The 26,491-nt window shown below is 44.6% G+C and overlaps 1 protein-coding gene across 1 annotated transcript in view; it reads left to right on the forward strand.

The window, feature by feature from the left end:
- LOC147734931 (pseudouridylate synthase 1 homolog) overlaps positions 1–26,491 on the forward strand; it is a 62,306-nt gene that overhangs the window by 20,303 nt on the left and 15,512 nt on the right. Inside the window, exons 4-5 of the mRNA XM_086953689.1 lie at positions 8,953–9,084; positions 19,533–19,635. Coding sequence (XP_086809815.1) covers positions 8,953–9,084; positions 19,533–19,635 — 235 coding nt within the window. The remainder of the gene's footprint in view (positions 1–8,952; positions 9,085–19,532; positions 19,636–26,491) is intronic.

Here is a 26,491-nt window from a genome sequence, read left to right on the forward strand (position 1 = left end):
AGAAGTTAGGATTTTGTCTAAAGACAGACTTAAGACATACTTAAGATAGACTTAATTAGGATTCTGTCTTAAGTCTGTCTTAAGTATATCTTAAGACAAAATCCTAACTTCTGTGAATACCAAAATTAGTAAGTTTAGGAATTTTCCTTAAGTTAGTTCTGTGAATTGGGCCCATGGTCTCTAGGCAAACATAGAATACAGACCTCTTGAGAGTCTGACCTGGCCTTCTTTTTTGAAGGGCAGGGGTCAAAAAGAGATGGCATTTTGAGAGGAAAAAAATGCCAAAAACTGTCAAAAAGAGACAGAACCTTACTTCAAGAGATGAAAGACATTGAAGTAAGTCAAAAATTTCCAAAAAAAAGTGAAGATTATTTCTGACTAAAATCAGAAAGAAGTGGAGCTGTGTAACCAGGAGCCTTCCTGAAGGAGCTGGAAAGATCAACTGACCTAACTGTCACCCCTGAGGCATGATGGGAAGCTGGGGGTCATGACTGCCTTAAAGGCATGGTGCCAGTTTATCTCTATGTTGCTATGAGTTAGCTTTTCAGCATTTTTAGGCTATGTTTCTGCAATGCATTCTGGGAGCTGTATATGTTTTCAGTCCTATGTGAGAGTTTGTGGTGTCTGCTAAGCATTAAAACAGTTTTAAAACATGTTCTGCTGTTGTTTTTCCCTGTTTCTAATGTATTCTTTTATGATATAATGGGGAGTCCTTACAGCATTATTCAGCTCTAGTGTGTGTAAGGCTGCATTTGCTTTTTTAATATATATATATATATATATATATATATATATATATATATATATATATATATATATATATATATATATATATATATATATATATATATATATATATATATATATATATATATATATATTACCTACTGGCGGTCGCCAGTAGGTAGTTATAGTTAGGATTTTTTTCAATGTTAAATCTCAAAATTCTATTTGGAATAACTTTGGCACCGGTTGACGAATCTGCCTGAAAATTTCCTGAAAATGGCCTCGTCGAGCTCCGGTCCTTCCTTGAAAGTTTGGGGGGGATACGTCAAGCGGGGGCCGAGATAAAAGGGGGGTCCCAAAACACGTTTTCCCCATGTTAATTTCCATAGGGCGGTCGATTTCACTTTTAACCCGAACGGCTGAATGGATTTCCACCAAATTTGGCAAAATTGTAGGGATTGGTAGCCCGATGTGCCTTTGCTATGTCTCAAGATATGTGCTGCAGTGGATTTTGAGTAATTTAGGTTACAAAAAATATATATATCTATAGCTGCGCACCGGTGCGCGCACCAGGGAGCGCTCCGGGCGCGTGACGCGAGGTGCGCATGGAAAGCTGATTGGCTCTCGGGTGTCTGCAAACATTCGAAACAGTCCAGAGCGGCCGCCATCTTGTGTCTCGGTAAAATCGAGACATAAGAGGTGGCTAAAACAAAGGGGGAACTGACCATAAGGCGTCAGGGATAGACCCCTTTGACCCCCTAGGTTTGATGTGGGGGCTATAAAAGGGCCCCGCGGGGCATTTAAAATATTTTTTTTTTTTCGTTTTGCGCGGGGGAAGCGCCCGGTGCGCGCACCAGGTAGCGCACCGGAGAGCGTAAAATGAGGGAAAAAGATGACAGAGTTTTTAAAAAATGAAGTTTTTATTTAGAAATTGGAGGTAGTTCTGAAAAGAACTTTTTTTTTCTTCTTTTTGTTGTTTTATATTTTTTTGTTTTTTGAACTTTTTGAACTTTTTTTGGCTTTTCTAAACAGTTTTATATTTTTTTTGTATTTTTTTAGGGGGAGAAACAAAAAAAGGGAATTGAAACTGGCTCAACTGCAGCAAAAAAAGAAAAAACCCCAAAAATTACTTCTTTTTGGGGCACTTGTGATTATCACCTGCAAGGACGATGAGCTTAACGCTTTTTTCGCCCTAGGCGATAAGCTTTGCACATGCAGAACAAGTGATTTTAAAATCAGCAAATCTCGGCTGAATGCAAGGCATCACCTCGGATGTTTCTTGTTCTGATGAGGTGGGTTGCTTTCTTTGGGAGGGGGTCCTTGATGACTGGGGGAGGTTACTGGCCAGTTCCCTGAACTCTGCACGAGAGTAGTTGTTTGGGTGCTTTCTGGTCATGTGCCGAATCATGGTATAGTTACCAAAAGAATATTTTTTGTTTGGGTTGCCCCGTGAAAGTTCATCATTGCAGATGAGGCAAGTCACCTTGGGCGCATTCACCTTTTTTTGCCCCTCTGGGATTGAAAAAAACTGCCAGACAATGTGTGGTTTGGGTTTGTAAGGTGTATTTTCTTCCGGCAGCCATCTTCTTCTCCCCTCCTCCTCTTCCTCTTCCTCCTCCTCCTGTTCTTGACCACCAATATAATTTGGAGCTGGTCCTCTTGGTGGTTGTGGTGGTGGTGGTGGGGCAGATGCACCAGCTGATGCTACTACTGAAGCCATTATTTGGAGCAAAAAAGTAGAGAGAGCAACAAACAGGTCTTCCTCAGTCAAAGGACAAAGTCAGAATAAGGAAAAAAGGTGGGGTCTTTCATCATTTGGAAAAAAAACTGTCCTGAACCAATGAGAAGTGTTATTTTCAGGTCACCAGACCAGGGGCTTCATCATTATGAAACTAAAACTGTTATGAACCAATGAAAAGTGTTATTTTCTGCTCACATGACCCAACGCGCTTACGCTACGCGCCCGGGGGCGCGCAGCGTAAGCGCGTCGGAAGTTTACATTGTGCGATCGTATTCGCTCGAGTACTTCCGGGTGCGCTTACGCCGTGCGTATCACGCGGTCGCGGTTACGCGATACGTCACGATCATGTTTTCGTTTGCGATATTGGCGCTCACGGGACGCTCCCCGGAGCGCGCCAGGGGGCGCTTTTAAGAAATACGCTTTTCGGGGCGCACTCCGGGGCGCGCTCTGGGAGCGCTCCCCCCAAAAATTAAAAAAAAAAAAATGGGATAATTGTAGGGACAGGTAGCCCTATTCTGAAGTGGTTTGTAAAAAAATTAACTTTATAAAAATATGTATTGTGCTACATTGGGCTTAATATATGTTAGAGCTAAAATGTAGCCCAAATGTAGCCCAAAGTAGCCCAATGTAGCCCAAAGATGGCCACCAGAGACCAAAAATTGTAAATGTAGCCCAAATTTCAACTAGATGTAGCCCAACTGTAGCCCAATGACAGAATGTACCAGAGTGTTAAAAAGAACAACTAGAGTGCTAACAGTCTTATTTATAAAGTGAAACTTATAGTTAGGAATTAGCATTAACAAAACCTATGAAATTCACTGAAAAAACCATAGGTTTCACACCAGTTATAGTTAGGAATTAGCATTTAAAAAACCTATGAAATTCACTGAAAAAACCATAGGTTTCACACCGGTTATAGTTAGGAATTAGCATTTAAAAAACCTATTAAATTCACTGAAAAAACCATAGGTTTCACACCAGTTATAGTTAGCTGGAAATTTTACTGATATAAAACCATTGAAATTCCCACGTTATAGTTAGTCGGACTCACTATAACTTGCGCGTGCAATGCACTGCTGATGACATCACATATTACATCACTCATGACATGGTGAGTGACATCACTCATGACATCACTGATGACACCATCCAGTGAATATGTGTCTTTCTGAAAAATAAATATTAGTGAGTTATGTTTAAATATTTAAATACATATATTAGTGTTTCACTTTGTGTATAAGTGGCTACATGTGTTGATAAGTAGCTACATGCGTATGTATATGGGTTATTTGATATTTTTATTAGTATCAGTTTGAGTGTCTATATGGTTTGGTGGGGGTATTACTTAGCACATAGATGCATGAGTGACTGACTCTTTGTTTGTATGTGTTTTGAAGACAGCATATGTACAGGACTGTATGGGTGGATGAGTGTCTATATGTGTTTGTTAGTGAGTGAATGACTGTCTCACTAGTGTCTTTATCAGTAACTACATATGTTTTAATCTAGTATATATGAATATTGATGTATATAAGTGAGTATATGTGAGAGTAAGAGATTGTAAGAGTTCCTGTTTAAATAAGTATGTGTTTCTATAAGTGATTGTTTAAGAGAATAAATATGTGTAATTTTCAATAGAAGTAAGGTGGAAGTGTGTGTATAACTCTATATTCAAATAAATGGTTGTTCAATAGTTTATTTGCACGTGTGAATATGTGTGTGAGTAACTTTTGGATGAATGTCGGTGTGTAACAGGATGTATAGGTGTATCTCTTCATATGATGAGTGAGTATATGTTTGAGTGACTATATAGAACTGTTGGTGAATGAGTGGATGTGTATATAGATAGTGGAAGTACAGAATTGCTTGTTGTAACTGATATAGGTATGTCCATTTTTTAAAAATGTCAGTTTCTATTTTTGAATATGTGTCTCAAGGGTTACTTTACACTGAGAGGAGGTCTGTCACTGTGTCACAAGGATGGTGTCATCAGTGATGTCATGAGTGATGTCACTCACCATGTCATGAGTGATGTAATATGTGATGTCATCAGCAGTGCATTGCACGCGCAAGTTATAGTGAGTCCGACTAACTATAACGTGGGAATTTCAATGGTTTTATATCAGTAAAATTTCCAGCTAACTATAACTGGTGTGAAACCTATGGTTTTTTCAGTGAATTTAATAGGTTTTTTAAATGCTAATTCCTAACTATAACCGGTGTGAAACCTATGGTTTTTTCAGTGAATATATATATATATATATATATTCACTGAAAAAACCATAGGTTTGACACCAGTTATAGTTAGCTGGAAATTTTACTGACATAAAACCATTGAAATTCCCACGTTATAGTTAGTTGGACTCACTATAACTTGCGCGCCTGCAATGCACTGCTGATGACGTCACATATTACATCACTCATGACATGGTCAGTGACATCGCTCATGACATCACTGATGACACCATCCAGTTATTGTGTGTCTTTCTGTAAAATAAATATGTTTTATATATGTATTTGTAAAGGTCGATGGAAGAATACATTTTTAAATAAGTGTCTAAATGGATGTTTTAAAAAAAAAATTGATTGGTTAACTGGCTTATTAAGTGTATCTTAGTGAATACATATATTAGCGAGTAATGTTTAAATTTTTAAATATATGTATCAGTGTTTCACTTTGTGTGTAAGTGGCTGCATGGGTTGGTGAGTAGCTACATGTGTGTGTGTGCATGGGTTATTAGATGTTTTTTTAGTATCAGTATGAGTGTCTGTATAGTTTGGTGGGAGTATTACTTAGCACATGGATGCATCAATGTCTGACTCACTGTTTGTATGTGTTTTGAAGACAGCATATGTGCAGGACTGTATGGGTGGATGAGTGTGTATATGTGTGTGATAGTGAGTGAATGACTGTCTCACTAGTGTCTTTATCAGTAACTACATATGTTTTAATCTAGTATATGTGAGTATTGATGTATATAAGTGAGTATATGTGAGAGTGAAAGATTGTAAGAGTTCCTGTTTAAATAAGTATGTATTTCTATAAGTGATTGTTTAAGAGAGTACGTATGTGTAAGTTTCCTTAGAAGTAATGTGCTAGTGTGTGTATAGCTGTATATGCAAATAAATGGATGTTCAATAGTTTATTTGCATGTGTGAGTATGTGTGTGAGTAACTTTTGGATGACTGTCAGTGTGTAACAGGATTTATATGTGTATCACTACATATGATGAGTGAGTATATGTATGAGTGACTATTTAGAACTGTTGCTGAATGAGTGGATGTGTATATAGTTGGTGGAACTACTGAATTGGTGGTTGTAACTGGTATGGGTATCTCCATTTTTTGGAAAATGTTAGTTTCTATTTTTGAATATGTGTTTCAAGGGTTACATTACACTGAAAGGAGGTCTGTCAGTCTGTCACAAGGATGGTGTCATCAGTGATGCCATGAGTGATGTCACTGACCATGTCATGAGTGATGTAATATGTGACGTCATCAGCAGTGCATTGCAGGCGCGCAGGTTATAGTGAGTCCAACTAACTATAACGTGGGAATTTCAATGGTTTTATGTCAGTAAAATTTCCAGCTAACTATAACTGTTGTCAAACCTATGGTTTTTTCAGTGAATTTAATCGTTTTTTTAAATTCAAACTCCTAACTATAACTGGTGTGAAACATATGGTTTTTTCAGTGAATTTCATAGGTTTTTTAAATGCTAATTCCTAACTATATATAGGGCCTCAAACCTATGTTTTTTTCAGTGAATTTCAAAGTTTTTTTAATAGCAAATTTCTATTGCTATCAAATATAATATTTTTTATAATGAATCCTATATTGAATATTTATGTAATACTATTTTTTATATGTATATTTTTATTTTTAATTTTTTTGCCCTTGAGCCCTCCCGGTGTGCGTACCGGTGAGCGCACCGGTAAGCGCAGTCTTGCGGCGCGCCCCGCTGCGCGTACCGGTGAGCGTCCCGTTAGCGCTATTGCGGCGAACGAAAACATCATTTTTGGACGTATCGCGTAGCCGCGTCCGCGTGATACGCGCGGAGTAAGCGCACCCGAGCGCATACGATCGCTCTACGTAAGCGCCCCGGGGCACGCAGCGTAAGCGCGTCGGGTCATGTGACCTAAAAATAACACTTTTTATTGGTTCAGGACAGTTTTGGTTTCCAAATGATGAAAGCCCGGGTCATGTGACCTGAACATAACACTTTTCATTGGTTCAGGACAGTTCTGTTTTCCTAATGATGAAAGCCCCCACCTTTTTTCCTCATTCTCACTTTGTACTTTGAGTGAGGAAGACCTGTTTCCAGAGCTATTAGTACCTATTTGTACTCAGAAATGGCTACAGTAGCAGCAGCAGCAGGAGCATCTCAGCTACCACCACCACCACCACCACCACCACCACCACCACCACAACACCACAGTGGTGGAGATGAAGAAGAGGAGGAGGAGGAGGAGGAGGAGAGGCAGCGCTACCTGCCAGAAGATACTACCCCCTACAAGCCAAAGGAGCACATTGTGTGGGAATTTTTTTAAATCCCAAGGGGCCTCAAGAAAGTAAATGCGCCAAAGGTGACTTGTCTGATCTGTGGCACTGTACTTTCCAGGGGGAACCCTGCCAAAAAATATTCTTTTGGCAACAACGCCATGATTCGCCACATGCAATGCCGGCACCCTAACAACTATAGTGCGGCAGAGATCAGAGAACTGACCAGAAACCCTCCCTAATCTTCTCCCAGCACCTCCCAAAGTACCCAACCCACTCCATCGGGACCAGAGACAAGGGAGATGGTCCCAAACATCAAAACCCAGTTTTGAAATTTCAAAATAGTTTTTTTATTTTGTGGGCGTACAATTTGCTATGGTGAGCAAAGTGTTAAACTCATCAACAAGTCTGGGGACAACCACAAGTGCCCAAAGAAACCTTAATTTTTTCCTGTTTTTTTTTTTGCTCCAGTTGAGCCATTTACAATTCCCTGTTTTCTGTTTGTCCCCATAAAAATTCCCCCAAAAATATAAAATTGTTCATAAAAGCCAAAAAAAGTACATGTTCAAAAAAACAATAAAAAAAATATAAAACAACAAAAAGAATAAAAAGAAAAGTTCTTTTTAGAACTACCTCCAATTTATATAAAAATGCTACATTTTTTAAAAACTCTGTCATTCTTTTTTCCCTATGGTACGCTCCCCGGTGCGCATACCGGGCGCTCCCCCCGCGCAAATCGAAACCCCCCCCTTTTTTTTTTTGCACCGCGGGGCCCTTTTATGACCCCCACATCAAACCTAGGGGGTCGGGGGGGTCTACCCTGCCCCCTTTTGGTCATTTCCCCCTTTGTTTTTGCCACCTCTTGTGTCTCGATCCTACCGAGACACAAGATGGCGGCCGCTCCGGACTGTTTGGAATGTTGACAGACACCCGAGAGCCATTCAGCTTTCCGCGCGCAAACTCGCGTAGCGCGCTGGTACGCGTCCCGGTGCGCGTACCGGGGCGCGCTTATAGATATATATATTTTTTTGAACCTAAATTACTCAAAATACACTGGAGCACATATCTTGAGACATAGCAAAGGCACAATGGGCTACCAGTCCCTACAATGTTGCCAAGTTTGGTGGAAATCCATTCAGCCGTTCGGGCTAAAAGTGAGTCCAACCGCCCCATGGAAATTAACATGGGGAAAACACGTTTTGGGATCCCCCTTTTATCTTGCCCCCCGCTTGACGAATCTCCCCCCAAACTTTCTGGGAAGGAGCGGAGGAAATTTTCTGGCAGATTCCTCAACCGGCGCCAAAGTTATTCCTAATAGAATGTTGCGGATTCCCTATGGAAAACAATCCTAACTATAACTACCTACTGGCGACCGCCAGTAGGTAATATGTATATATATATATAGAGAGATACATATATGTGGGGCACATATATGATTGTGTTTCCGGGGTCCAGCGCTTGGGCGGGAATATTCTAGTGCGTATGACTTTGATGAGGATACCCCTGGAAGAGAACTAGGATTACAGGTAAGTAACTAATCCATCTGTTTGTTTCTTTTCCGATAGCAAATCTATAGTACTCAACAGGTGGTATTCTGAGAGCGTAACTGTGGGTGTGTGTGTGTATGCATGAGCGCAGGTGCATTTGGGGTCCTCCACTGGAGCACAGTTGGAAAAGAGAAAAAGTAGTACAGGTAAAGTGGGACATTCCTTATCTGAAAGGAAAATCAAGCTAATGTATTCACTTGTCTTGTATATACGTTTAGTCACCAATTTCATTTTTCTCTGCAATACTGAATTAGGTGAACCCTTTGTTCCATGGCACACGCTTTTAGCACATGCACCTGAATTAGAAAGCAATGCACAACATGTAAAAGTATATAACAGTTTCAAACCTTATAAGCTCTATGATTGCCTTTTAGTTAGAGACAATATTATTTTGTTTTCTCCACAGCTCCACATAATTTGTCTTTGTATTATCTACAGATAAATCCTGGGGTACAGACCGTTGAGTCGGTGCTGATTTCTGCCCTCATAAATGCTCAGTGTGTCCCAAAGTACTGTACCATCACTGAGCGTGCATGGCTCCATCTCCAGCGCTGTGCCAGGACAGACAAGGTGAGTGAGGAGGTATGGTTTATATGATAACTGGATGCCCTTATACCTACATTTGCAGGAAGGTTGATGGATGGATCTGTTTGCTTTCAAATGGGTGATTACATTGTGAAGAATTGTAGATGGATACATTGGTAGGGGTGTGAAGTTTGAAACACATATTGTGGATTGTTGGTTGCTTGTATTAATGTGATGGGTTTCTGAATGAACAGGTGAAGGAAAATTGGTGGGTTGAGAGATGAAAAGCTTAGTGTGTAAAGAAATGATGGAAAGATGCCTTTATTGTCCAAGCGATTGATTGGAAGGCAAGAGTATTTGTGGATAGACAAACAGAGCAATGGATACATTATTTTTGGGTGCCATTCCCTATTCCTGTTTTTATATATTATATTAATAAATTTACTTAGGCATGAGTACAACTTCATATCGGTGATGACCATATAAAAAAAATGTCATAACATCTATAATTGTTATCGGAGATTTTATTAAGAAATAAATCACTGGTCATCTTTATCTGGTTCCCTTATATACTGAAAGATATCCAATAGAAAACCTCCACACACTATTTGTGCGTGTTGGTATTTGTATAATTTCATTTTAGATAAAAACTTAGGGGGTGATTATGACGCCATCATAGCGGTGTTTGGAACCGCCCGCCAGACATGCGGCGGTTCCACCACTGCGATTAGGATGCGCCCGCCATCCTGGGCTTCTCACATTGCGGGCAGTGCTTCTGGCTCCAGCACTGCATGCAATGTCAAAAGTGCATGAACAGCATTTCCCTGCACTACGTGGCAGGCAACACGTGGTGCCTGCCACTTGGTGCATGGAAGTGAGGGGGGTACCATGGGTACCCCCCAGGGCAGTGACACCCCCCACCCCCACAAGGGGGTCCCAATGGGCCTCCAAACCCCACCAGCCTTTTAATGGCGGCACCGCCACCATGGAAAAGCCTGTTTGGACCAACATCCTAATGTGGTGGACTGTGCCTGCCAAGCACCGCCTCCATATTAGTGGCCCTGCTCTGTCCGCCAGGCAATTTGTTTTAATTGCCTTTGGCGGTTAAGTGGCGGACAGACTTTGCGTCCGCCGCAGTACTCACCGCCATCCTAATTTGGCGGTGGGTAAATCGCTATGTGATGGCGGAAAGACTGCCACCGCCGGCCCGGTGGTGGCAGTCCTGCCGCCGTCATAATGACCCCCTTAGTTCCTGTCCCAAACTTGGCGATTACTCAAATAATGTATTCCCACTTGACTTGATTGATAGCTTTTGTTGCATCCAGTCAAAATGAGAATGTTTCGAATGGGTCATCTTTCACTGCCATAGTATATTTGAGAGCAGTTGTAGATTATATCTTGTAGCTGAACCCTGCTTTTGACTGGTGTATCACACTCAAGATGATCTTTTTGAAACACTGTTATGTAATGTTATCAAGGATTTCTAAAGCGCTCGTACACCGCTTGGTTTCTTGGCGCTGATAACTAGGGGGTAGCCAACCCGGAGACAGATCATTCATACGCTTGGATAAAAAGTTTTGAGAGCCTTCCTGAAAACCAGTAGATTAATGCTTGACCTGATTTCCCGGGGGATGGAGTTCCATAGACGGGGGGCTAGAGTTGCAAACCTGCAACCCCCTTGGCGCTTCAGCATGAAGGGAGGGACAGTCCGAAGTTGGGGCTGTGCCGATCGGAGACTGCGTGCAGGAGTGTAGCGGGAAATGAGGTTTTTTAATTTTTTTTTCTACAGTACCTACGGCAATGATGAATCTCAAAATACTTAGGAAAACCACTTTATAAGTTGGTTTTTGTATTCTTGAAGTGTTATGATTCATGGTCCATTTGATCTGGAGCTTCATTCATGTATATACTGCTACAAAATTGAGTAATCATCTCATTATATTAGTGGTCAGCGTTGGCTACTTACCTCAAAGGCATGCAAAATGCATGATTAAATTATCGCTTATGGCACAGCACTGCTCCCACCTGTCGTAATGATCAAGTGCAGTGATATTTCCCTGCTCTTACTCTCTACCTTTCTAAATATAATTGGAAGTGTGGGCTAGCTTTCTATTTAGAGTTTTTCGTATCTCAAAACGTTATGCAAACGATGTGTCAATATATAGTGATAGGCTTTGGCTACAAATGAAAATCCTGTTTAGAAATGTATTCATTGGTAAAGAATGACTCATTGTTTCAAATTGTGTATCATCATGATGTTTCTGGAGATTGTATTCTATTTGATTTTACATTTGAATAGTGAAGACCAACTTTAAAAAGAAAGCTGGGTCATACGTAGAAGTCTTTAGAGGTTTACTCAATTAAGGGGAAGGCCTTCCTCGAACCACCTAATAAGAGTTAAAATTGCATATTTTGGTGATAGTGCCATGAGCGGTGCTTTTTTTGGATGAACCTCAGACATTTCTTGTAAATCTTTCATAAAGTTGAGTGAAGTTTTTCTATTTTAGCTTCCACGTCATTGGATGCTGTGCTGAGGGTTCCATGAGCGAGGAATCTATTCTCCTTTACTTTTGTAAGCTCTTTCAAACCTGTTTCTCAGCTCATTATTGTAATTAAGAGGAGTCCGCACCAATCACCACAGGATAAATGTATGCGATAAACAAAATAAATAAATACCTTTCCACAGTCGAGTGTGGAGAGTTTGAGTCCATATAAAGGAGGCGTTTAGGATATAACTGTACTTTGGCAGACTGGTGCAAGGTTCATGTCTATGTGAAAAAACCCAAAATCTCTTCTCTATTTGGAAGTGAGTACGCGGTCTAGTGTAGGGGGCACCTGTCACGGGAAGAGGCCAATCTTGTTCAGCTAAAGACGCTTCATGGGGGTAGGATAGTGTAGGAATCTCCTATGTATCTAGCAATGCAAAGACATGGTATCCAGAGGGCCGCCACCGATCCCATAGGGAATGCTAATGTAGGGACCTCCTCTCTCATTCTTTTGTTGTGATGGATTCTTCATCAAAACATTCTAAGTCTGCAACCCAACCAAATTCCTGCAATTCGTCCCCAGAAAAGTTGCATGCCTTCATCACATCTTTGTTCCTAGATACGGCATCAGCTACAACATTTTTCAAGCCTGGAATAAATTGCATCACAAAATAAGCTCTATAATGTCTGGCTGCCCAAAAAACAGCTAATGCTTCCCTTTTGATCACTGAGTAGCATTGTTCCATTTCACATCATGTGCAAGAAGCATAAGCAATTACAATTTCTTCACCTTCCTTAATTTGTGTAAGAACATCTCCAAATCCATATGTACTGGCATCAGTGGAAAGCAAAGTCTTGCAGGACATATCAAAACTACCTAAATGAGGTGTATTTGTAATTTCCACCCTGATGTCAAATTCCTTTTTACAGCCTTCACACCATTCAAATTTTGAATATTTCTTGAGTCAACTCCTAGTTGACTTGGTCTTGTTTGACATTACTTGTACAAATTTGGTGTAAAATTCAATTACACCTAAAAATGACTTCACATCATCCTTGTTGCTAGGTACGATACTGTCTACCAGTTGTTCACAAGGTCTTATTCCGTTGACATCAATAGCATGTCCTGGATAAGTCACACTATTGACCTTAATTCTGCATTTTTTCGCTTTCACCCTGAGACCACTGCCTTGTAACTTTTCCAAGACATTTTTTAGTGTACTGTCATGATCGCTCTCATCTTTCCCACATATCAATATGTCATCCTGAAAATAACATACTCCCGTCTTGTCCCCAAGCATATTTTGCATTAACCTCTGAAACAATGAGGCCTCAAAGTTCTCTCCAGTGGTGGCAGCCATATCATTGATGTTTTGCAGAGGGTGTCTGCTAATCCATATGTCATTGTTCAAATCTCTCAACTCAATGCACATTCTGATGGATTGATTAGGTTTTTGCGCAACCACAATAGGTGCCAAGCACTCGGATGATTCAATTTCCTCAATTATAACTGCGTCAATCAATCTGTTTGATTCAGCTTTAACATCATCCCTGATGGTAAACTACGAACCTTATGAACTTTTGGATGACAACCTTGACGCAGTACAATTTGATGTTTAAAACCTATTGACTTCCCTAATTTCTCAAAAAATACCTCTGGAAACATTTGTACTATACTTTCTTCTTGTGGAGTAGCCCCCACTAGAACCACCTGTTCCTTGGCACCTGGATGTAATTGGATGGCCATAGCAGTTTGGTGAATCAGACCAAATAAGGGTGCGCCTTTCTTTACAACATTCACTCTTCCTGATATTTTTTTGTTCTTACACACAATTTCAGCACTAACAAATCCCATATTTTCCAATCATTCACCACCATGTTTTTAAGTTTTACATCTGATTTGCAACATTGCTTGACTTTAAATATCTCACATTTCCTAAATTCTTCTTCTGAAATAATGGTATGACCATATGGAAAGGATTCCCATCAAGTTCAATAACACACTTAGGGTCCCTTACCCACGAACGTCTCTATTTATCATAATCGATGAGTGACCCAACGACTTTTTCATTGCATTCTTCCCCATAAAATCCAATAATGCACAAAATCTAATCATCATACCCATCTTCATTCTCTGAGTCATAACTTATGTCACTCACAAATTTCTTGCATTTCATGCATGAGACCTTGCGTGATGGACATGACTTGTAATTTGCCCAATGACTTATACTGCCACACCTCATACATGATCGCAGTGTATGCACTATTGCTATTACTGCACCACTTAAAATAGCTGCTCCAATAATACTGTGCTTTAATCTGTACACCATTAACTAGTATACGATGACTTGCATTTCCTTTCACTTGTGCAAATCACTAAAAATGCCACGATTTGACAAGTTGCACCAGTAACTTGCGCTGTCCTATTGTAAGTGTGGAGATTACTGAAAGTGTAGGAGAATTCCAACCTATACTTGTGACTTAAAGCGTGTCAATCGCTGTAATAAGGATTTACACCAAAGTTTTAATGTGTGCAAAAAGCTACTATTTTGCATGTCAAGTTAAAACTGCCACAACATATTCGTAAGCGTGTCAATCCCTGGTGCCACTTTTATTTAGAAGAGAGCTATACCAAGTTTACTAGTAGATGGTGCCGTCTCCTTAGAAAAGAAACCAAAATAGTCTATTACTCTCCAGAAACTTGCCGATGGATTGATCAGGTGTTCGCTCTATCACAATGGGCGTCAACCACTCGGATGATCCAGCTTTATTTCCACGCCCGCCCTGAGCAGCTTGGCTCATTCTTGCTAAGCTCCAACTCCCTCTTTGATAAAACAAAATCTCCAGTGTTCTGAATACACATTCTTTTACAGAACACTGGCTCAGCTCATATTACTGCATGAGGCAATCTTGTAAATGTTTAAACGCATGCGCGCTAGCGGGTTTTCCCGCTGCGCGCTGAAGAATCGAAAATCCCGCGTTACGTGACAAAGCCAGCTCGTCATGCGCGCCGCGCAGGTAACGCCCATGACGAGCTGGCTTTGTCATCCGCGTCAAAGGGGTTAAAGCATACCGACAACACAGAGGAAATAGAAGAGGAACCCAGAAGCACTCATGAATGGGTGGTATCTAACTTCAGATAAACTTTATAGGATGCATCCCCATACTGTTGCAAACTTTGGTAGCGATTATGGTCAGGTGGGCACACCCTTACAGGTGTGATGGGAATTCTCCAAGATGCAAAGATTTCAGAAGAAAGTCTTGGCACCCTTAAAAGATCATAGAACGTCCTATACCAGCAGACTCAGCTCTGATGATTTTGGGCATGCAACTTTTGGGATGATAAGGTGGCATCCTCTGCAATTGGAGATTCACTTTTCAATGACTACTCTTAGCACGATTGGTAGTTAGTAAACACTGGACACAGAAAGTGAGTCCAAGATGGCGCCCAGAGAGACGTGGAGTGGAGTATTATTGGTATTGGAGAGGGGGAAGGAGGGCGAGGAGGGCGAGGAGAATTGCCCACCTAGCTTGCCAGCACTACAAATGTTTGATTGACGATGGTCTTGGGAATGAGGGAGGACGTGGGACCAAGGTGGACACTGAACTCTCAGAAATTATTTGTGATCATTCTGGGGGAACGAGGTGTCCATAGTGTGTTGTGGTGTGTGCGGAAGGGCAGGGAATGCCTATTGTTATTATGTTGGATACATTTCGGTGTCGCAGATGTACGTTTGGATCACTCATGAAAACTCTATAAAATGCATTTTAAAAGATATATATTTTTTCAAAGGCAGTTTTTTAACACCGCTTTATCATCGGCTTCTTCGTAGCCCTTAAAGATGGGTTTCAAGTGATTAGGCAGACAAATGAGGCCATAGGCCACTGTATTGAAATAAAGCACACATTAAATAGCCGAGCCTGGTTTTTGAGCGGGCCTTTGGGATCCCTTGGGTGAGTCTGGCCCACCTGCTGGATCAGACACTCATTTATGATCCAAATGTTGCCCTGTGCGACTCCAACACCACATTCCCATGAATGATGGGGAGAAGGTGCAAAGGGTCAACGTGACTTTTCTGCTTCTTTGGGCGATTAGATTGGTGCAGGAGGGCAAGCACGGAAGTGGCACTGTTTCGTTGGAGTAAAGTTTGCATAAGATATTTGCTGATTGGATGGGGTACAGGAGGCTGGTTAAGGGATCTCAGAGTGGTGGGGTACAGGAGGCTGGTTAAAGGATCTCAGAGTGGGTGGGGTACAGGAGGCTGGTTAAAGGGTCTGAGTGGTGGAATACAGGAGGCTGGTTAAGGGATCTCAGAGTGGGTGGGATACAGGAGGCTGGTTAAGGGATCTCAGAGTGGGTGGGGTACAGGAGGCTGGTTAAAGGGTCTGAGTGGTGGGATACAGGAGGCTGGTTAAGGGATCTCAGAGTGGGTGGGATACAGGAGGTTGGTTAAAGGATCTCAGAGTGGGTGGGGTACAGGAGGTTGGTTAAAGGATCTCAGAGTGGGTGGGGTACAGGAGGCTGGTTAAAGGATCTCAGATCGGGTGGGGGTACAGGAGGTTGGTTGAAGGATCTCAGAGCAAATGGGGTACAGGAGGCTGGTTAAAGGATCTCAGAGTGGGTGGGGTATAGGAGGTTGGTTAAAGGATCTCAGAGTGGGTGGGGTACAGGAGGCTGGTTAAAGGGTCTAAGTGGTGGGATACAGGAGGCTGGTTAAGGGATCTCAGAGTGGGTGGGATACAGGAGGCTGGTTAAGGGATCTCAGAGTGGGTGGGGTACAGGAGGCTGGTTAAAGGGTCTGAGTGGTGGGATACAGGAGGCTGGTTAAGGGATCTCAGAGTGGGTGGGATACAGGAGGTTGGTTAAAGGATCTCAGAGTGGGTGGGGTACAGGAGGTTGGTTAAAGGATCTCAGAGAGGGTGGGGTACAGGAGGTTGGTTAAAGGATCTCAGAGTGGGTGGGGTACAGGAGGCTGGTTAAAGGATCTCAGATCGGGTGGGGGTACAGGAGGTTGGTTGAAGGATCTCAGAGCAAATGGGGTACAGGAGGCTGGTTAAAGGATCTCAGAGTGGGTGGGGTACAGGAGGTTGGTTAAAGTATCTCAGAGTGGGTGGGGTACAGGAGGCTGCTTAAAGGGTCTGAGTGGTGGGATACAGGAGGCTGGTTAAGGGATCTCAGAGTGGGTGGGATACAGGAGGCTGGTTAAGGGATCTCAGAGTGGGTGGGGTACAGGAGGCTGGTTAAAGGGTCTGAGTGGTGGGATACAGGAGGCTGGTTAAGGGATCTCAGAGTGGGTGGGATACAGGAGGTTGGTTAAAGGATCTCAGAGTGGGTGGGGTACAGGAGGTTGGTTAAAGGATCTCAGAGAGGGTGGGGTACAGGAGGTTGGTTAAAGGATCTCAGAGTGGGTGGGGTACAGGAGGCTGGTTAAAGGATCTCAGATCGGGTGGGGGTACAGGAGGTTGGTTGAAGGATCTCAGAGCAAATGGGGTACAGGAGGCTGGTTAAAGGATCTCAGAGTGGGTGGGGTACAGGAGGTTGGTTAAAGGATCTCAGAGTGGGTGGGGTACAGGAGGCTGCTTAAAGGGTCTGAGTGGTGGGATACAGGAGGCTGGTTAAGGGATCTCAGAGTGGGTGGGATACAGGAGGCTGGTTAAGGGATCTCAGAGTGGGTGGGGTACAGGAGGCTGGTTAAAGGGTCTGAGTGGTGGGATACAGGAGGCTGGTTAAGGGATCTCAGAGTGGGTGGGATACAGGAGGTTGGTTAAAGGATCTCAGAGTGGGTGGGGTACAGGAGGTTGGTTAAAGGATCTCAGAGAGGGTGGGGTACAGGAGGTTGGTTAAAGGATCTCAGAGTGGGTGGGGTACAGGAGGTTGGTTAAAGGATCTCAGAGAGGGTGGGGTACAGGAGGCTGGTGAAAGGATCTCAGAGTGGGTGGGGTACAGGAGGTTGGTTAAAGGATCTCAGAGAGGGTGGGGTACAGGAGGCTGGTGAAAGGATCTCAGAGTGGGTGGGGTACAGGAGGCTGGTTAAAGGGTCTGAGTGGTGGGATACAGGAGGCTGGTTAAGGGATCTCAGAGCGGATGGGGTACAGGAGGCTGGTTAAAGGATCTCAGCGTGGATGGGGTATAAGAGGCTGGTTAAGGGATCTCAGATCGGGTGGGGTACTGGAGGCTGGTTAACGGATCTCAGAGTGGGTGGGGTACAGGAGGCTGGTTAAATGATCTCAGAGCGGATGGGGTACAGGAGGGTGGTGAAAGGATCTCAGAGCGGATGGGGTACAGGAGGTTGGTTAAAGGATCTCAGAGCAGATGGGGTACAGGAGGTTGGTTAAAGGATCTCAGAGCGGATGGGGTACAGGAGGCTGGTTAAATGATCTCAGAGCGGATGGGGTACAGGAGGTTGGTTAAAGGATCTCAGAGCGGATGGGGTACAGGAGGCTGGTTAAATGATCTCAGAGCGGATGGAGTACAGGAGGCTGGTTAAATGATCTCAGAGCGGATGGGGTACAGGAGGTTGGTTAAAGGATCTCAGAGCGGATGGGGTACAGGAGGCTGGTTAAATGATCTCAGAGCGGATGGAGTACAGGAGGCTGGTTAAATGATCTCAGAGCGGATGGGGTACAGGAGGTTGGTTAAAGGATCTCAGAGAGGGTGTGGTACAGGAGGCTGGTGAAAGGATCTCAGAGTGGGTGGGGTACAGGAGGCTGGTTAAAGGGTCTGAGTGGTGGGATACAGTAGGCTGGTTAAGGGATCTCAGAGCGGATGGGGTACAGGAGGCTGGTTAAAGGATCTCAGCGTGGATGGGGTATAAGAGGCTGGTTAAGGGATCTCAGATCGGGTGGGGTACTGGAGGCTGGTTAACGGATCTCAGAGTGGGTGGGGTACAGGAGGCTGGTTAAATGATCTCAGAGCGGATGGGGTACAGGAGGCTGGTGAAAGGATCTCAGAGCGGATGGGGTACAGGAGGTTGGTTAAAGGATCTCAGAGCAGATGGGGTACAGGAGGTTGGTTAAAGGATCTCAGAGCGGATGGGGTACAGGAGGCTGGTTAAATGATCTCAGAGCGGATGGGGTACAGGAGGTTGGTTAAAGGATCTCAGAGCGGATGGGGTACAGGAGGCTGGTTAAATGATCTCAGAGCGGATGGAGTACAGGAGGCTGGTTAAATGATCTCAGAGGGGATGGGGTACAGGAGGCTGGTTAAAGGATCTCAGAGCGGATGGGGTACAGGAGGCTGGTTAAATGATCTCAGAGCGGATGGAGTACAGGAGGCTGGTTAAATGATCTCAGAGCGGATGGAGTACAGGAGGCTGGTTAAAGGATCTCAGAGCGGATGGGGTACAGGAGGCTGGTTAAATGATCTCAGAGCGGATGGAGTACAGGAGGCTGGTTAAATGATCTCAGAGCGGATGGAGTACAGGAGGCTGGTTAAATGATCTCAGAGCGGATGGGGTACAGGAGGTTGGTTAAAGGATCTCAGAGCGGATGGGGTACAGGAGGCTGGTTAAATGATCTCAGAGCGGATGGGGTACAGGAGGTTGGTTAAAGGATCTCAGAGCGGATGGGGTACAGGAGGCTGGTTAAATGATCTCAGAGCGGAAGGGGTACAGGAGGCTGGTTAAATGATCTCAGAGCGGATGGAGTACAGGAGGCTGGTTAAAGGATCTCAGAGCGGATGGGGTACAGGAGGCTGGTTAAATGATCTCAGAGCGGATGGGGTACAGGAGGCTGGTTAAATGATCTCAGAGCGGATGGGGTACAGGAGGTTGGTTAAAGGATCTCAGAGCGGATGGGGTACAGGAGGCTGGTTAAATGATCTCAGAGCGGATGGGGTGGACTTCTAAGAGAACTGTTGGATGAAAGAGAGAACACAATTGGAGGGAATGGAGAGTTGAGGAGTGGAAAGCATGCTATGGAGCAGAAGAAACTAAAACGTTTGACTGTTGAATTAGCTCCACCTGGAAACCTGTTGCTTGATGCTTAATTTGACTCCTTTCTCTCCAGGGCGTCTCCGCACTGGGGCAGCTGGTCTCTGTTCGGCTCTTCAATTACGATAACCTGCTGGAGAGGATCAACGCCCACCTCCCTGCTGACATCCGCATACTAGGTATGAACCTGGGGGTCGTGTGTGACTTGAGGTGGGTGGGTAGGGGGCTGGAGCTGTCTCAGATGCATCCAGGATCCATTTTACTTAGGGATTATTTGACGTTCTCTTGTAAACATTGTTGTCAGTAATAACGATAACTTATGGAGCTGCATTTCTTAAGTCTGCTACTTCTAAGCACTGTAAATAGCGCGTTTCTGTTACCCATTTTAAAGGTTATTAACTTTTGGGCTTGTGACCTGGAAATCTAAGCAGGCTTGCTAGGTGTATGCATAGCAGGTTTAGCTAGGCACGTGCATACTGTATACTTCCTGCTAGCCCTAGCCCACTGTGTACTTATTGTATATGGAATCTTCAGTGTGCCTTCAGTAGCGTTTATTAATGCAAATCAGGCCGCAGAATATCAACATCGCTCTGAACCCTGATCACCAGAATCAGATGTTTTGGTCTTGAGCTTCCAGTAGCCAGCTGTAATGTAATATTCCTGAAGTCACTCATTTGGACATATTCTACAATCCTTTCTTTGCAACCCATTAGCAAAATGGTGGCTTGAGGACCTCGTCTGGCATCCCGTGGTCTTTTTGCTAAGTCTCTCCAATGTGCTGCTCCCCTCGGCACATTGTATTCTTTACCTGTTGTTTGTCGTCAGCCACTACATCATTGACTGAACCTTAAATGGGTTTGTCTCGCCATCTTGTGTTTGGAGAAGTGTACTGCATCCAAGAAAAATGTGTCTTTTGTCTCAATGTCGTGCCGTGCTTTCCATATTCTTCCAAGGCCTGTTTCTCAAAAATAGCTAGAATTAATTCTCCTAGTTATCTTTCCCAATAGTTCTACTCACATCATGAAATCACCTGCTCTAGCATCGTTAGTGGTTAATGTCACGACCCCCTGTTTTTGTGCAACTCTCAGTGTTTTTGATGGTGTTCTTGTGTTATGGCCCCTAGGTTGAGCACCCAAACTTATTAAACCACCAGTATACACATTATTGAGAGCATGACACAACAAAATCATCAGTAGCATCGACAGGTGTCCTCCCCTGGACCGCACATCCACACTTTTTGATTGTTGAAAAAATAAAAGGACGTTCGCATTCGAGGATATTGGCCTACAAGGACTACCGTGCGTGTGATTAATCTGAATAAAGTCGACTTCTCTAAAGGAAACAGGGCTGTTTTTATTTATATATACTTTAAAAAGTTAAGCAAAGATTTGACAGTGGTCCTCTGAACCACTGTCATTGAAACATTTACCCAAATTCACAAAGGGGAAAAGGACCCAAGGGGACTCCTTCCCTTTTACAAATATGTTAGTATCCCAACTTGGGAGTCTGTAACTTTTCACTGCTTTGCAACCAGGATTCAGGTAGCAAACCATATATACCTACAGTATCGACTCAAAAGTTAGAAGGAACACCCCAACACATACTTTCTACACTGCGAATAAGCAAACATTTGGCACATCCATTTTAGAAGTCTGTAAAAGGTTACCTCATCCTAAAATGGGTTTCGTACATAAGAAATTTATATTTTGTGATAGCAAACATGATGATTTTGAAAATCAGAGTCTGCAAACTAGCTTAATATAGATGCACCTTGGACGTCTGTGCTTGGCCTGGCATATGGCCATGTGTATGATAGAGCAGCTAATTAAGTCCACATAGGAAAGCCATCCCTGTTTTATATTTTGCCTTTGATTTCAATTATTGGACTCGGAAGTGTGAATTTATTGCAGAGGTGGCATATTTGGCTTGTGGAATTGCCCTTGGAATTTTTCACAATAACTTTTGAAATGCAAGATTGCAGTTGCTAGAACTGATGCTGCAATGGTGCTGATGTCACTCACTGATACCCACACGCAGTGCAGGTGCTTCCGCAGCCTGCTGGCGCTTTGAACCCTCTTCTCATCCCTTTTCACATGCCACATTCTGCCTTTTTTATGTTCTACCCTTCGAGATCTCACATTTGTATGGACCTTTGCTTGACCTTTGCCGCCCCCTTACCGGCCTACTCCAGCATGATGGAGCCTGCTCCTCTGGCCTGATGTGCTCAGGTCACATTGCACAGCTGCAGGGGTTCACAATAGAATAATCATCAGCAGCCAGGGCTCTGAGATCGGGGCTGCATTCACTTTTGGCCTCTTCTTCACTTTGTGGTGCAGGTCAAGGACTTCCCACCACTTCATTTATTGAGCTGTGTCCTTCCCATCTTCATAATAGAATTTGCTGTATGTGAGGCAGTTGTGGCCAGCTGTGTCTATAAACAGAAGGTGGTCCCATTCACCTCAGGGCCTAGACAGGCAGAACCCATGAATGCAAGCAGAGCGTGTGACCCCCATGCAGAGTGGCAAGTGTCCGAAGGCTCATATTACTTTTTTACCCCCACGTCTGCTACTTGGGCTCTAATTCAACTGAAAAAACCCATAGAATTCACATATGTTTATAAACAGTCGATCAAAATTATGATAGGAATGTTCTGGTGACATAAAAAAACAACCCTGACAACTGTCCTAACAAAGATCTTCTCCCCTACCTTCTTAACAAGTCACGTTTTCCCCTTGGCATGGAGGCCAGACTGGTGTTTAAAATCAAAGCATGCAGTTTATCAGTGGAGGTATGTTCACATTAACAGCTCTTCCAATATACATTGCATTTAAAGAAACACAAGTGCCACACGAGTAATTCCATTTAGAGGGCAAGTAAGTCAAGGTTCATTACATGTCCGCATGTATTCAGTAAAAAGCAAGAACTCTAAAGCTTTTGTAAATGACATGTGGTCCATCACTCAGCCTAGGTAAAGAGGCAAGTCAGTGCTCTAATTAAACAATGATTGTACTTTCACTTCAATTTCAGTTCTATTAACATTTTGAGCATCTAATGAGCAGAGTGTTAACCCGTAAATAAGCATGCTAATGCCACCCTACAATAGCCTTGGCTCCCCTTGTATGTTTGTGACTTTTCTAGAAAGGGCTGCAACAAGGATACACATCAGTTTGCACCTGCTTCTGTAGTCTACGGATCTGGTGTAGCTCCACGGCTGGTGCAGCAGTATTTTTAGGGGTAGCATCCCCGTGTTCAGCCCTGCAAAGTACCAGTTGTCAGGGGTTAAACTACCGCACATTATGGCTGGTGCCTGCATAGTCAAAGTCAAAGTCAAAGTCAAAGTCAAAGAATTTATATAGCGCTCTACATACCCAGAGGGTCTCAAGGCGCTTGAGGAGGGGTGGGGAATTACTTGTCAAATATCCACGTTTTAAGTTGCTTTCTGAATGCTAGGTGATTCTGGGTAAGGCGAAGGTGAGTGGGAAGGGAGTTCCAGGTTTTAGCTGCCAGGTAGGAGAAGGATCTACCTCCCATGGTGGTTTTGTTGATGCGAGGTACAGTGGCAAGGGCTTGGTTGGATGATCGTAGCTGGCGGGAGGGGGAGTAGAAGGACAGTCGTGTGTTGAGGCATTCTGGTCCGATTTCGTAGAGTGCTTTGTGTGCGTGGGTTAGTAGCCGGAAGGTGATCCTCTTATTGACGGGAAGCCAGTGGAGGTTTTTCAGGTGACCAGAGATATGTTCTTTACGCGGGATGTCTAATATGAGCCTGGCTGAGGCGTTTTGAATTCGTTGGAGTTTTTTCTGGAGATTAGCGTTAGTACCGGCGTAGAGGGTGTTTCCGTAGTCCAGTCGGCTCGTGACCAGGGTGTGGGTGACCGTTTTCCTAGTTTCGGTGGGGATCCAACAAAATGTTTTTTTGAGCATGCGAAGAATGTTGAAGCAGGATGAAGAGACGGCGTTGACTTGTTTGTACATTGAAAGTGAGGAGTCCAGGATGACGCCTAGGTTCCGTGCATGGTCTGTCGGGATGGGTGCTTTTCCAAGGGCTTCTGGCCACCAAGAATCGTCCCATGCGGAGGGGGAGGTACCTAAGATAAGGACTTCTGTTTTATCAGAGTTCAGTTTCAGACGGCTATGTTTCATCCATTCGGCAACTTCTTTCATTCCTTCGTGTAGGTTAGTTTTGGCGGTGCGAGGGTCATTGGTGAGTGATAGGATCAGTTGAGTGTCGTCCGCGTAGGAGATGATGTTGAGGTTGTGTTGGCGTGCGATGGTCGCGAGGGGGCTCATGTATACGTTGAAAAGGGTGGGGCTGAGTGAGGATCCTTGTGGAACGCCGCAGATGACTTCAGTGGCCTCTGACTTGAATGGTGGAAGGCGGACTCTCTGGGTTCTTCCGGTGAGGAACGAGGTGATCCATTCTAGTGCTTTTCCTTGGATTCCAATGTTTCTGAGGCGCTGTAGAAGGGTGTTATGGCAGACTAGGTCGAAGGCTGCGGAGAGGTCGAGGAGGATGAGGGCGACTGTGTCTCCATTGTCCAGTAGGGTTCGAATGTCGTCTGTTGCTGCGATGAGGGCGGTTTCAGTGCTGTGTTTGGCTCGGAAGCCGGACTGTGAGGAGTCGAGGGAGTTGTTGGCTTCGAGGAAGGCGGCGAGGTGGTTGTTGACAGCTTTCTCGATGACTTTGGCCGGGAATGGAAGGAGCGAAATGGGACGGTAGTTTTTGAGTTCGGTGGGGTCCGCTGTGGGTTTTTTCAGAAGTGCGCTGAGTTCTGCGTGTTTCCAGCTTTCCGGGAAGGTGGCGGAGTTGAGGGAGCAGTTGATGACGTCTCTGAGGTGCGGTGCTATGATGGAGTCTGCTTTGTTGAAGATGTGGTGAGGGCATGGGTCAGTTGGGGATCCTGAGTGGATGGAGTTCATCAGGCGGATAGTGTCCTCAGTGGAGATTGGGTTCCAGTCATTAAGGATGTTCGAGGGTGGTGAAGGTCCAGCAGATGGTTGGGTGGGTTGGTGTCCGGGTTGGTTGTCGAAGCTGTTGTGGATGTCTGCGATTTTGTTGTGGAAGAATGAGGCTAGGGAGTCGCAGAGGGCTTGAGAGGGGGTGATGTCGTTGGAGTTGGCCGAGGGATTGGTGAATTCCTTGACGATGTTGAAAAGTTCCTTGCTGTTGTGGGCGTTGCTATCTAGTCGGTTCTTGAAGGCGGTTTTCTTGGCTTTTCGGATCAGTTGGTGGTGTGTGCGAGTGGCGTTTTTGAAGGCTTCCTTGGTGCTGGTGGTTGGGTCTTTTTTCCAGGCCTTCTTCAGGGAGCGGCAGAGTTTCTTGGATTTCTTGAGATCATCGTTGAACCAGGAGGCTTTCTTGCTGCCAAGTTTGATTTGTCGTTTTTTCAGTGGTGCTAGGATGTCGGCGCTGTTGGATAACCATAGGGAGAGGTTGGTGGCGGCTTGGTCGGGGTTTGAGGAGTGGGCTGGGGGGTTTAGAAGAAGCGATGAGGAGATCTGGTCGATGGTGATTTTGTTCCAGTTTCTTTGCAGAGTTGGTTGGGGGTGGTTGTTGGGTTTGGGCTTGTTGTAGGTAAAGTGGACGCAGCTGTGGTCAGTCCAGAGGAGAGCCGTAGTGTGGCTGAATATACATGGTTGCTGGAAGTGAAGATAGGGTCGAGTGTGTGACCTGCGATGTGGGTGGGGGAAGTGACCAGTTGTTTAAGTCCGAGGTTGGCGAGGTTGTCCAAAAGGGTGGTGGAGTTATGGTCGTTGCTCTTTTCAAGGTGAAAATTGAGGTCTCCCAGAAGGATGTAATCTTTGGATGGGAGGGCGTGTGGAGTGATGAAATCCGTGATGTCCTCACTGAATTGTGCGCGGGGTCCTGGAGGTCTGTAAAGGAGGGTGCCTCTGAGTGTGGTTTTGGGGTCGGTGTGGATCTGGAAGTGAAGGTGTTCAGAGTTGGCGAGATTGACGTCAGAGCTGGTTGAGATGTGGATGGATTTCTTGTGGACGATAGCGATTCCTCCTCCTGTGTGGCCGGTACGGTCCTTGCGTATGATCTTATAGTCTTCTGGGATGGCAATGGTGATGTCTGGGGCGGAAGAGGCGTTCATCCATGTTTCTGTTAGGATGGCGGCGTCCTGAGATATGGTGTCTAGTAGATTCCAGAGGTCGATGGCGTGCCTGTGGACTGAGCGGGTGTTGAGCAGGATGCATTTTAGGTGGTTGGGGTCGGATATCTGTTGTGTGTTCGTAGATGAGGAGTTGTTCTTGGTGCCGTCGAACTTGCAGGAGTAGCAAGAGAAGGGTCCATGGGTGTGTCCAGGAGCGGCTTGGACGCAGTTGGGGGAGCGGCCCGGGTTAAGGGCTAGGAGGGTGGTGGCATCGTAGGTAATGCGGGAGGGCTGGGCAATGCGAGGGCCAGGGGGTATGGCGCTGGGCGCGTTCCAGGCGCGGACGGGCGTAGACGGGCTTACCTTTGGCGCACCTTCGGCGCGGATGGGGCGCGGTCGCTGCGCGTGGACGCTGCGCGCATGGGCTGCAGTCATATATGGATGGTGGGAAGGGGGAGGGGCGAGGGCGGCTCAGCTGGGAGGCGGGGCGGGCTCAGGTCAGCGCACACGGAGCACAACAACAACAGGGACAAAATGGAGGGGGGGAGTAGAGCAAGGCGCCGAGGGATATCGCGCTATTAATTCAATGTCAATACAGATATGGTGCAAGCAGGCGAGGTAAATACAATTACTTTCCAGTTGCAAATACAGGCCCAGTCAATTACAATGCAGCGCAGTTCTACTATACCGAGTCTCGGTGGAGAGACAAGGGAGCGATCACTCAGGGCAGGAGCGAAGATATATTATAAAATATATTATTCACACATATTATAGCTCTTGGAAGGACCGACGAGGCACTGCATTGTATGAAAACAATAGCAGCCTCTGCCAGCGTGCTGCACTGCTTGTTGCCCAGTTCTGAAATTCTGAGCTCACTGACTCAACCGGAAAATTTGAAAATTGTACCTGGGCTTTTGTGAGGGCCGGGACTATAGCCCCC

The sequence above is a fragment of the Lissotriton vulgaris genome, chromosome 1_2, assembly GCF_964263255.1.
Source record: "Lissotriton vulgaris chromosome 1_2, aLisVul1.2, whole genome shotgun sequence".
NCBI lineage: Eukaryota > Metazoa > Chordata > Amphibia > Caudata > Salamandridae > Lissotriton > Lissotriton vulgaris.